This window comes from Neolamprologus brichardi, chromosome 23 (genome assembly GCF_056152115.1).
Source record: "Neolamprologus brichardi isolate AB-2024 chromosome 23, ASM5615211v1, whole genome shotgun sequence".
NCBI lineage: Eukaryota > Metazoa > Chordata > Actinopteri > Cichliformes > Cichlidae > Neolamprologus > Neolamprologus brichardi.
Genome location: NC_142125.1, coordinates 40,004,989 through 40,018,982, shown reverse-complemented (window position 1 = coordinate 40,018,982; position 13,994 = coordinate 40,004,989). Strand labels below are relative to the sequence as shown.

The window sequence follows — 13,994 nt, the reverse complement described above, 5'->3', positions numbered from 1 at the left end:
CTAGTGTTCAAAAAACAGCAGGAGCTCGGTGTGAGGCCACAGTGGGCCAAAAAACACACACAAGATGACCTCCAGCAAGGACAAAATGTATCTGGACGTCTCTGTGAGCATCTGTCCAGCACTCAGACGAGGACCCGGTGCATCGTCTGTGTCTCATCTCAGCCAGTTTACTTACAAACTCTTTAAGTTTGAATTTTAAAGCTGACAATGTGCTCAGGGCAGTGATATTTAAAATGAAGGTAAACTATTCCAATCTCTGGAGCCCCAACTGTGTATCTCACACACACACACAGTCCTGAATTCATTACTGAAGTCTCATCCAGACGTTCAATGTGTACACAAAGGAATTCTTCGGCAGGAGGTGAAAGAAAATGGCCCACAAGTTAATCCAAAAGGACGGTTTTATCAACAATGGCCACCAGCGGTGATATTGGCACCTGTGACAAGGTTGAAAAGAACTGTGGGTAATTTGGTGTCACAAAATGCAGCACACACACACACACACACACACACACACACACACACACACACGCTAAGTTCTCCTCCTTGTCTCAGCCCAACCGTTGAGCGCGATGACAAATAGAGCCGCAGAATTGTGCTGCTCTGTAATTAAATTGAGACGTGGAGTCAAAATTCCCACCTAGATTGAGTGAGATGAAATATAAATCGGCTCTCCTCTAACTGACTTTATAGAAATAATTACATAAGCTGCATTTATAAATGTTATTAAATAACAGCAGCACACGAGAACTAAAGTGTAATCCCAGCACATTTCGCTTCGCTTGCACTGATTCTTTAGAGATGACGACTGTGGTGGGTAATTAAGGGCAAACAATATACAAGTCGCATGAAAAATGGAGGCCGCATTACCTTTCCAAAGCTTCCTTTCCCGATGGCCCGCAGTATCTGGAAGTGGTCAAAGTTTACTGTGGAGAAAATGAGAAGCAGTTAGTGAGAACGTGTCAGTTTGAGCTGAGCTATAAAACAGGGAGCATGACATGTACAGCACTGTGCAAAAGTCTTGAGCCATCCCTCATTTGCTTCCAGGGATCTGGACTTCCCTGTAATCTTTAAAGTGGTATTAAGGAATAGCTCTCCAGGCTTTTTAGAGTGTTTCTGATTTTTAATCCAGGGCTTGTATTTGACCAGTTTTTGTCTGTTAAGACCCTTCAAACTAATCTGTGAAACATTCAAACATAAACAGACACCTAAGTCAGAGAAAGGACCAGAAAACTTAACAAAGAACCAATTTTAAATTGTATCTTTACACATTTACTTGCAGCCTATTGCAAAAAAACAAAACCCCACATCATTTGTTCTCACTTCTTTTGTTAAAGAATGCAGTTAATAACACCGTTAACACAGACTGACCTGGCAAAACATGAAAAAAATAAGACTTTTGCTCGGTACTGTATGAGAAATGGAAATCCAGACTCTTTCTGTGCACTTCATAATGTATCGCTGCACTTTGGCATTACTGTGAAGATTAAATGTTTTTTTCAAAGAATTAAAAAGTCGGAGCGCAGTGGGAGAGAATAATGTGTGTGTTGGATAATGAAACGGGAAAGACTGAAAGGTAGAAATAATGAATCACAACAGTCAAAAAGTGAAAAAACAAAAACATTTTCCCTGGAGGATCTGTGCAGTGACACACCGTCACAGTATCGACGACTAGCAAGCAAAACAAAACCCCAGAAATAACATTTATTAAATGAAGACTCAGCTAAACCTTTTTTAAACTTCACATCTGAATGACAAATAACACACGCAGCACATAGAAACAAATATCTAAAATGAGTTAGATCCCAGAAAGTTAGACAAGCTTTCATAAGTTTTATGATCGACTTTTACGAGATTGAATTTGAGCAAGTAAAGACATTTCACAGCTCAGAGGCAGGAGAGTTGTACTTCAGAAAGACATCCAGCTCAGAGCGCTCAACTCATTCATCTTACTTTATTTTCCTATTTCAGTATGCATAATAACACAGCCAGATGTTTTCATTCATTGCCACTGAAGCAGATGCATGTGTGTGTTCTGCAGACTGATTGAATCCTTCTGTACGCAGCTTAAAATGAGTCCTGAGGAAAAAGGTTGAATGGAAGTGGTGAGGAAGAGTGTCATGTTTTTTTCCTCTGTAATAAATAAACTAAATAATAAGCACAAATATTTTTGTTTTCCAAATATATTTTTTATGAGCGCTGAACATGTGATCAAGATTAGACGATAAATCGATAAATACAAGATTAATTTCACTATTCTGCTGTATTTCTACTTAACACCTACCTGACTCACTTTTGAATTAAATTAATGCAACATGTGAGACTAATATTTGTAATCAGATCTTAATTTATGCAAAAATATCCATCATAGACCCGAGAAAAAAGCGTGAATAAAAAGAACACCCAATCCATGATATTAAAAAAGCCTTGATCATTAATAGCAAGTCTTTTTAATATCAACCAATAAGAGTAAAGTTAGCTTAAAGGCAAAACCCCTGTTTTTCAGGCAGAGGAGAAAAAGAGGAGCTTTGTTTAAGATGAAGAAGCATGCAAAGCTACTCTAGTAGAGTCCAAGAATAAGAATATCATGTTGGAAACGAACATGAGGATGATCAAAACACATTCCCTCCAACAAATAAATACTATAGAGAGCGGAGCTGCTTCATCATTTAAAAAAAACAACGTCTTTGGCACAAACACAAGCGCTCAGGAATCAGATTAACCAACAACAGACAAGATTTGTTTCAACAAGTAAAGAGTAATGAGCTAACACTGAGTAACTGTTGCCAGTAAAATCAACAGTTGCTAACTTTCACATGCAGCAGCTCATTAAGACACTTAAAATAAATCAAATAAAGACATTTAAATGTTGGTTGTATTTTCCTTCCCGATGCATGTGAAAGGTTAAGACTTACATCTCCAAATGTAGTGGAACTGATTTGAACCAGAGGACTCAGCCACACTGTTACTATGTACTGCATAAACACGTTTACCGATGAAGGTAAATCGGACGCTGTCCTGATTGTGTGGCTAAATTTTGTGCTGAAAGCATCAAATCAATTTAATATGATTAACTTGCTATGAGAGGTTTTTACTCCAAGTGTGACTTTTTCTGGGTTCATACACCTTTCAGGGTCAAATTCAAGCACTTTGTAAGCACGTTTAATGTCCATTTTCAAACTTTTCCAGCACATTACCATAAAAAGGATGCATATTTCACTTCGCATCACCTGAGTAAGACCATGTGAAAGGCCAAATTAATACGTTTTTCATCAGATATTGATGCTTCTTTCTTATGTGACACAAAAAATAGGAGGAGACAGATCTTTGCTTGTGTTGTTTTTTTAAGTTTATTCATTCAAAACTAACTGTAAGACGCTTAACTACATTGCAGTCTGTGTTATTGTTGTAGACCTAATTATCACCTTTAAAGTGTTTGTGCTAATAACATCATGTAGAGTAAGACAGGCATAGAGAACAGCACTGACTGGGAAAGGCTTTGAACAGATGAAATACTCAGATCAATTAAACACTTTAAAAATGCACAAGCGTCTTTCAAAAACCTATTTATTTAATCTATCATCATTGATATTATTATGTACAGTTATAATGTACTGTTCATCTCACTTAAATAAACAGGCAGCCTTAAAGTGTGAAATAGTCACTTGTCTACTGTCTCAGTGGCTGATAGTGCCCCACAGGCCTCAATGTGAGCTTGAAGACATTATGTTTAAATTGTTTAATGATAAACAGATTTTGAATGAAAGCGAGGAAACTTCGGTAGCACAAAAAAGTGCCTATTCTTTGTTCCCATATGGTTCAGTCATATTACCGTTATTTCCCCCTAAGGTGTTCCCAAAGACACCAGGTTAATACTTGAAAAAGCTGCAGCAACACACAAAAATATAATCAATATTCTGTTTCCTTGGTGACAACGTCTCTTTTAGCCTTCAATCAGAAAGCTTGAGTTGGCTAGTTAAGCATCGGGCTAACGTTTAAAGCTTTCACTCGAGGGAAGTAACTCGTATTACTGCTACTGCTGTGTAATCTTAGTTAAATTCACAGCATATTCTAGAAGTTACCCTGCAATAACTAACTGTTAGAATAGCGGCACCGTATTGTATCGCACTGAGTGCACTTCAATCCTTTATCTCGCGAGTTTGCTAGCTAGCAAAATAATAATACCAATTTTAAAAAATAACATGTGTAACGTACACACCCGAGAAAATTATTTACTAGGACTTACGCAAACTCCCCCGTGGTGAAAACGTACAAATCCTTCTTGTATTTTTCGTTTTCCACCAAACACTCATTAAAACGGAAACCTCCAGGCACGTTAGTGCGCTCACCCCCGACTGATCAGGGAGTGGGTGGGGGGGTCACACATTGAAACAGACTAACGTGCAGAGGTACAAGGCAGCCCAGGCAGAGAAATGTAGCTTTTATACTTTGCGACTCATTTTATTTCTCTATCTGATAAGAAAACTATTCAATCAGATAGTTATTTGTGGTGAATGAAATACGGTTACAGTTTCAAGAAGTTTTAAGCACCAAATCCAAAATCCAAGCACTGCAATATTAAAATCCAATTCAATTTCTTGTTTGCTCTACGACATGACTATATACAGAAAAGCTTGACATGGTATGGAAAAAAAAAAAAAAAAAACGAAAAAAATACAAATACACGAACAAAAAATGTTTTAACTGTCAGTTTCGTCATTTTAAAATTTTCCAAAACTAACATTTTCTTTAATTGACTGATATTAAATTGATTAGGATCAAATTTAGAGTGAACAATATTACACAAACAAACACGTGTGTGCGCATGCGCACATATTAGAATGCTTCGATCCCTTGTTACGTGATAACTTTGCTTTGATCTTTTCTGACGTGGTAACTTTGCTTTGATCCCAAACCCCTTAAATAGGAGCGCTCACCTATGTTACTTTATGCTTAACGGACATTGACCTGCAGCAACTAAAACCCTTTCGAGAAGTTTTGAGAGCAATTTACAGGAGAAACCAAAACAAGTTCAGTTTTGTTTCTCACCAATTCACAGCACAAAAGACACATTACACCATGTCAGCCAACCCATCCTTCGGCTCAGATGAGCTTGAAATATCTAAAGGGACCATTTTGGGAGATCACCACGTGGTGGAGGCTTTCCTTGGAGAAGGAAACTTTGGTGTTGTAACCAAATGTCGCGATACAAAAAACAACCAAACTGTGGCTATTAAAGTCAACAAGAGCGACCCTGAAATTCTGCTACAGGCAAAACAGGAAATTTTCATCCTGGAGCAGCTACGACGCTTGGATCCAGACAGGTGCAACATTGTCGAATGGAACGGCTATTTCCTCGATGGAGAGCGCATTTGCTTAAATTTTGAACTCCTCGACCAAAGCCTGTCAGACTACATAGGGGACCGGAATAACCAGGGTCTCCCAATGAGAGAAATCAGGCCAATTTTGCATCAGCTCGCAAATGCTCTGTTCCACCTGGGTTCTGTGGGAATAGTGCATGCTGACCTCAAACCTGTCAACATCATGGTTGTGAACCGCAGTGAGTCTCCCGTCAAAGTCAAACTTATAGACTTTGGCATCGCATGTAACACTTCTGCGGTGATTGCTGGTGGTGCTGTGGGGACAATTGGTTATTGTGCACCTGAGATTATGCTTGGCACTCCATATGATGAAGCAATTGACATGTGGTCTCTGGGGCTGGTAGCCGTGGAGCTTGCTACAGGGGTGCCTCTCTATCCTGGGGAAGACGATTATGATGTTTTGAAGTTCATAATTGAAACTCAGGGTCAGCTACCAGATCATCTTCTAGAGTCTGGCTTGTACACTGATTGCTATTTCATCAAGGATAACTACAACGAACAGCGCTGGACATTTAAGACCAAAGAACAATTTCAATACGAGACAGATTATGAATCAAAGGAAACTCGATCGATAAAACTTAAGTGTCTCGATGACCTTGAACAATTACTGGAGGTTAGGCGAGGACCGGAAAATGGCCAACCATTATTTGTAAGGCTAATCAAACAAATGTTGGCCTTGGATGCAAATCAGCGCATAACACCCTCGGAGGTTCTGAAGCATCCCTTTTTCGACCCTGGCCTCTCAGGGAGAACCCCCTGCACTGACATGAATAGCACAGGGGGAGAAAACCTTGTGCTCTCTCAGCTGCCTTCAAGCTGGAAAAGTCATGGATCGCAAAAATTCAACTGCAGTTTCCAAAACTCAGTTGAATTTCCTCAAAAAGGACACATCAACACCTCAGCCAACCCATCTTCCTCTGAAGATGATCTTGAAATAACGGAAGGGACCATTTTGGGAGATCACCACGTGGTAGAGGCCTTCCTCGGAGAAGGAGGCTTTGGATTGGTAACCAGATGTCGCGATACAAAAAACAACCAAACTGTGGCTATTAAAGTCAACAAGAGCGACCCTGAAATTCTGCTACAGGCAAAACTGGAAATTTTCATCCTGGAGCAGCTAAGACGCTTGGATCCAGACAGGTGCAACATTGTCGAATGGAACGGCTATTTTCTCGATGGAGAGCGCATTTGCTTAAATTTTGAACTCCTCGACCAAAGCCTGTCAGATTACATAGGGGACCGGAATAACCAAGGTCTCCCAATGAGAGAAATCAGGCCAATTTTGCATCAGCTCGCAAATGCTCTGTTCCACCTGGGTTCTGTGGGAATAGTGCATGCTGACCTCAAACCTGGAAACATCATGGTTGTGAACCGCAGTGAGTCTCCCATCAAAGTCAAACTTATAGACTTTGGTCTCGCATTTCCTGCTTCTGCACTGATTCCTGGTAACCGTGTGGGGACGGTTGGTTATATTGCACCTGAGGTTATGCTTGGCATTCCATATGATGAAGCAATTGACATGTGGTCTCTGGGGCTGGTAGCCGTGGAGCTTGCTACAGGGGTGCCTCTCTATCCTGGGGAAGACGATTATGATGTTTTGAAGTTCATAATTGAAACTCAGGGTCAGCTACCAGATCATCTTCTAGAGTCTGGCTTGTACACTGATTGCTATTTCATCAAGGATAACTACAACGAACAGCGCTGGACATTTAAGACCCAAGAACAATTTCAATACGAGACAGATTTTCAATCCAAGGAAACTCGATTGATAAAACTTAAGCGTCTCGATGACCTCGAACAACTACTGAAGGTTAGGCGAGGACCTGAAAATGGCCAACCATTATTTGTAAGGGTAATCAAACAAATGTTGGCCTTGGATGCAAATCAGCGCATAACACCCTCAGAGGTTCTGAAGCATCCCTTTTTCAACCCTGGCTTCTCAGGGAGAGCCCCCTGCACCGATATGAATAACACAGGGGGAGAAAACCTTGTGCTCTCTCAGCAGCCTTCAAGCTGGAAAAGTCATGGATCGCAAAAATTCAACTGCAGTTTCCAAAACTCAGTTGAATTTCCTCAAAAAGGACACATCAACACCTCAGCCAACCCATCTTCCTCTGAAGATGATCTTGAAATAACGGAAGGGACCATTTTGGGAGATCACCATGTGGTAGAGGCCTTCCTCGGAGAAGGAGGTTTTGGTTTGGTAACCAGATGTCGCGATACAAAAAACAACCAAACTGTGGCTATTAAAGTCAACAAAAGCGACCCTGAAATTCTGCTACAGGCAAAACTGGAAATTTTCATCCTGGAGCAGCTACGACGCTTGGATCCAGACAGGTGCAACATTGTCGAATGGAACGGCTATTTCCTCGATGGAGAGCGTATTTGCTTAAATTTTGAACTCCTCGACCAAAGCCTGTGGGACTACATAGGGGACCAGAATAACCAAGGTCTCCCAATAAGAGAACTCAGGCCAATTTTGCATCAGCTCGCAAATGCTCTGTTCCACCTGGGTTCTGTGGGAATAGTGCATGCTGACCTCAAACCTGGAAACATAATGGTTGTAAAGCGCCATGAGTCTCCCATCAAAGTCAAACTTATAGACTTTGGACTCGCATTTCCTGCTTCTGCACTGATTCCTGGTAACCGTGTGGGGACGGTTGGTTATTGTGCACCTGAGGTTATGCTTGGCATTCCATATGATGAAGCAATTGACATGTGGTCTCTGGGGCTGGTAGCTGTGGAGCTTGCTACAGGGGTGCCTCTCTATCCTGGGGAAGACGATTATGATGTTTTGAAGTTCATAATTGAAACTCAGGGTCAGCTACCAGATCATCTTCTAAAGTCTGGCTTGTACACTGACTGCTATTTCATCGAGGATAACTACAACGAACAGCGCTGGACATTTAAGACCCAAGAACAATTTCAATACGAGACAGATTATCAATCCAAGGAAACTCGATTGATAAAACTTAAGCGTCTCGATGACCTTGAACGACTACTGAAGGTTATGCAAGGACCTGAAAATGGCCAACCATTATTTGTCAGGCTAATCAAACAAATGTTGGCCTTGGATGCAAATCAGCGCATAACACCCTCGGAGGTTCTGAAGCATCCCTTTTTCGACCCTGGCCTCTCAAGGAGAACCCCCTGCACCGATATGAATAACACAGGGGGACAAAACCTTGTGCTCTCTCAGCAGCAATCATCGTTTGGGTGGCCAGAATTCTAGGGAAGCTAGAAATTCTTGTGGAAAAAAAGCCCAAAACAATAACATCAACAAAAACAACCAATGAATATGTTCTTAAACTTGGGCACAATTTGGCTTGAAATCCATCAACTAATCTGTCAATATTCAAAGCGGAGCAGCAGACAACTTACCATCACATCAGTCCTTCAATCAGACCTACAACAAACGTCTTCCTTCTCTCACCCCAACCGGTCGCAGCAGATGGCCCCGCCCCCACCTGAGCCTGGTTCTGCTGGAGGTTTCTTCCTGTAAAAAGGGAGTTTTTCCTTCCCACTGTCGCCAAAGTGCTTGCTCATAGGGGGTCATATGATTGTTGGGTTCTCTGTATGTATTATTGTAGGGTCTACCTTACAATAATACATACAGCCTTGAAGTGACTGGTGATGTGATTTGCTGCTGAATGAATTCGGAACTAATTGGAAATAATCTGGATATTAATTAAATAAACCTGCTTTGAGCATCAATTAATTGTTGTTTGAAATTCTTTATAAATATATAAATATAGTGCCACTCTTCTACTGTTTAAATTGCAACTGTTTAAAACTGACTAATTTATTCATACACTTGAGCATAAACAAACACACGGTAAATGGCCTGTATTTGTACAGCGCTTTACTTAGTCCCCAAGGACCCCAAAGAGCTTTACACTACATTCAGTCATTCACCCATTCACACACACATTCACACACTGGTGATGGCAGCTACAGTGTAGGCAGCATGGATCCATCCTTTCATGCTATTTATGCCAAATTCTGACTTGAACATTTGCATGTCAGAGCAGAAATCAAGACTCATCAGACCAGGCAACATTTTTCCAATCGTCAAGTGTGTAGAACTGTAGCTTCAATTTCCTGTTCTTAGCTGACCAAAATGCTCTTCTGCATTCTTTGGCTGCAACAAATGGTTGTATGAGCTACGGTTGCCTTCCTATCAGACATTTTTCTCTGACCGTTGACATCAATAAGGCAGTTTTTCCGAGAGAACTGCCTTTCACTGGATATTTTCTCTTTTTTGTCACCGAAAAGGGTGTCTGTGTTACTTCTTGTCTTATTTTGATAATCCTAGTCTGTGTTCCCATGTTTGTCCACTTCCCTGATCAGTGTATATATTGTCTCTGGGTTAGGGTTAGAGTGTCTGTTCACCTACCCCCTGTGTCTCCATGTTCCCAGTGTTCAAGGTTTCCGAGTGTTTTCCCAGTTTAGGTTTTCATGGTTGGTTCTGTTTGCTACTCAGCCAGAATAAACAGCTCGCTCTTTTAAAAAGTAGGCTCCAGAATGGATGATGGGATGTTCGCATGTCTTTATGTAACACTGAGTGTGCTGAACTAAAGGTAGGCCTAGTTTCATTTTCATGGTCATTATTATCAAGACAATGATTACGCCTTATTCTGATTATTTCTCCCTTTTGGAGGTGTAACGTTTACATGAGGGGTGTAGGAACATTTCCCCCTAAATATATTTTGATAAACTAATGTTGAAGTCACTGTTTTTGTCGTATTGATGATGCAGCTCAAATAAATGCTTTTAAATAAAAGAATAACCATTCAAAGTGCTCAGTGGTGAAACTGTAACTCTTTCAGAGTTTGACAGCTGGACAAGTGATTTAAAGAAACATGAGATGAGTGCAGCATATTATCTGAACAGAGATCATTCAATGAGCAAGAATAAACACTGACAAGAGAAACACTTCACTGTTGATTATCATATGAAGTCTAATGAAAACTGTTAATCTGTTAATATCCTGTTAATCTGCATACAGCAAATAAAGAACATGTGACTTTAAAGCATCCAGCAAAGTGATAACTGTCCTCTGCCCACTAAGTAGTGACTCTACAAAAGATTATTTTCAATATCATCTTTATATTATATTTATATTATATTTAGTTAACCAATAACAGTAAGGAGCTCTGTGATTGGTTAGGAAAGGACAGACTGGCCACCTCGATTTTTCTTCACTGCAAATTGATCCATAGCTTTGCTCTGTAAAGGCTAACAAAGTGCTTTTGCTTTACAAACACATTTAGCCTCGGTATTCACTCTCTTAAAATGCCACTGAACACTGGAGTTAAATGGAGCCCTGATCCTCAGAGTTTTGATGTTCCTAATATTTCTTATAGATAGCACAGTTAGTGCCCCACTGCAATAATCACTCATGTCTAGATAGTCCTGTTAAAAAGGAGTTTTTCCTCCCCACTGTTGCATAGCAAACCTAGCAAACACAAACTATTCTATAAAACGATCTAATTTAAACTAATAATCCAGTTGAAGCTTCAGACAGCTGTCATATGACAGTGAAACACTGCCATCTGCTGGACTCAAATAACAAAGACGCTGCTTTGACAGGTGAGGGAGTTCAACAAGTCTGCAACGACTCAAGCATCAAACTACAGAACTATTAGAGCGGACATGGTGCTCTAATGGCTGCTTCGTAGGTCAGAAAGGATCAAACATATCAATAAATTATAAAACACAAAACGTCTCTTATTGCCCAGGGCTCAGGAAGTGAGTGTGTTCCTTATAGCCTATTAAACCTTAGCAGGTTATTTTGATGTGTTACAGATGAAACAGCTATCCAGTAACATTCAGCTACAAAATGTTTTTTTTTATAATTACTTTTTTACAGCTTCGCACTTTTACACAAGTTTCATCATCAGTCACAATGGCTGCTGCTAAAATTGAGTACAAGATATTTGTTGGCCTGATTAAAAGGTCTTGATGCGTGCTCAATCATCAAGGGAAGTAAATCTCCAAAAGTTGATTCTGTTCTTCTGGACGTAGCGTTTTCAGTCAGAGAAACCAGCCGACTGAAGGAACAGTGGGCTGGGAGGTCAGTTCCTTAATCATGATTATGCAAATTCTCATGACCATTGATCAACAACCACTGATCAATGGTCTTGAGTACCATTCACAGAGAATTGGAGAATGGCTGCAATCACAGCACTGTAAGATGGTGAAAGATGTACCCTTAGGCCCCCTCCTTGATTCAGAGATGGTCTTTCCCTTTTCATGTAAATGGCCTCGACTCCGCCCTCAAACCAGCGTTCATTGCAGGTATTGTTGACAATCATATTGTATCGTGTAACCATCCAGCTCACATATTAAATGTAAATGTAAATGATTTGTTGAACTTAAGACATGATGAATGTTCCTGCATTAAAACACATCCAGCCTAGTGTTCTCACTCTACCTAAATGGATCTGTTACATTAGTGAAATATGGGAGTTGTGTTTCAGTCTTTTCCACATGAGGACATTTACATTTAGTTTTTGCTTTACTGATGAGTGGCTGGTTAACCTGCAGTGGTTGAAGTATGTGTCGGTCATCTGGAAGCGTAGGTGTAGAAGATGTCTTTAATTAATGTAATGCTCTGAAGGTGTCAGTGATTACTGTGAATTCATTATAAAACTGGATTTCAGTGAATAAACTGAATAAAGACAGGCCCTCATGGTGAAGCTCAGGTGTCCATAAAGAGTAACAGGAGAGCTTTGTCGTACTTTCAGATATTTTACATGAGCCAGTCTTTCAAAAAATAAATAAATAAATAAATAATTCATTTATCCACAGGAAACACAATGCTCATATCTGAAAGTAAACTCTGATATATATCCCCGACTAGGGTTACTACTAAATAAAGGATCGCCTCAAAATGACTAAATATATAAAGACACTCTCCAGAAGAAGAAGTTAAAGGGATTTTATTTATTGTACAAGCAATATCTTCATAAGAATTACAAATTCTGCAGACATATTACCTTCTTACTGAACCTGAATAACTCACACACAGACATGTCCACACATTTAGAATCTGCAGCTTAGAAACATCTTCAGGTTTAAAAGATATATATAGCTGGATGTCGTCTGCGTAGCAGTGGTAGCGAATGTCCTCAAAGGGGCTCAAAATATGCTGGAGAGGAAGTAGATATATTAAAAACAGCACAGAACCTTGTGGCACACCATGGGACAGGGACGTGGAAGATGACCTGTACTTAGAGACCGCCACAGAAAAGTATCGTTCATAGAGATACGAGGAGGACCACTCTAAGGCAGACCCAGATACACCAACCCAGTATTTCAGCCTTTCAAGCAAAATGTAATGGTCAACGGTGTCAAAGGCTGACGTGAGGTCCAACATTAGGAGTACAGAACACTTTCCTGCATCGTTTTGCATCAGAATGTCATTGGAAACTCTAAGAAGGGCTGTTTCAGTAGAATGAGCTCTACGAAAGCCAGACTGAAATTTGTCAAAGATATTATGTTAACAGACAACAGAAGCAGACAGAGTTAACCTGAGCTTGAAGAGTCAGCAGAGCGACTTTTCACAGGGGAACAGGACCTGTTGATTTTTCTAACTGATGGCTACACACAGCTCTGCAGAACAGGTAATTACCGCTGTTCGGTTTAATATTTGATTTTAAACAGTGTTTGAAGCTAAGACAAATACAGATCATATATTTTCATACAGTGATGTTCCAGTCGGGTTAATGTTTGTGTGTCCTCACTGTAAAGACTGCAGGTTACTGGAGCGTGTCTGAAAATGTGACCCTTCAGTCTAATATTGACACCATTATGCCATCTGCACTTTGATCCCGCTACCTACTCTTGAAAACGATGTGCGCATCTACTTCACTATTTACGGTTCAACATGTTTCCTGTTGCTCTGAGGTGCATCCAACAAACACACAAATCATTTACCACTAATAATAACAATTTTACTTTATTAATTTATTAATATAAACATATATGTAGCAAAGGTTTTATTCAAATTTATGCAGCCCAGGATAAAAGTTGGTCTGTTTTGATATAGGATGTTTGGAAGTTATTTTATTGTTATGATTTTTGCATTTTGTTATTTAATTGGTTGCAAAAAAGAAAACAAGTTTATGTAAACAAGTGGAAATTAATCCCCCTGAGAATAAGCCTTTTAAATAACCTTGGTGGGTTTTTTGGTTGTTCAAGAGTTGAACCATACACAGGATCATAGGTGGCTGAATGCAGTTAGGTAATCTCATACATGTCACAGCTGTGTAAGCACTGATATTGATAATAGATGTGATCACAAAGAGACAACATTTTTGCTAAATGTAATTATTATATTAGAAATTTATAAAACTTGTAATTTGAATTTTTCCAAATGAGAACATATACCTTTTTTTGCTTTACTGATCAGTGGTTGGTTGGTTAACTGCAGGTGTTCAGGCACGAGTCCGTCGTCTGGAAGAGCAGGTGGTGAAGATGACTTCAGCGACTGAAATGCCCTGAAGGTGGAATTAAAGTTAAACTTTATTTGAACATAAATCAGTAAAGACAGGCCTCCATCCTGACATGCAGTACTTGCATTACTTATGTATGATATGCATCCTCACA

General features: G+C 39.9%; 1 protein-coding gene across 1 annotated transcript in view; it reads left to right on the top strand.

Annotated features, from left to right (window-relative positions):
* LOC148096365 (uncharacterized) overlaps window positions 1-9,074 on the top strand; it is a 101,115-nt gene extending 92,041 nt beyond the window's left edge. Inside the window, exon 6 of the mRNA XM_087836395.1 lies at window positions 5,108-9,074. Within this exon, the coding sequence (XP_087692521.1) occupies window positions 5,108-8,613 (3,506 nt within the window). The 3' untranslated portion in view covers window positions 8,614-9,074. The remainder of the gene's footprint in view (window positions 1-5,107) is intronic.
* Window positions 9,075-13,994: the final 4,920 nt, after the last annotated feature.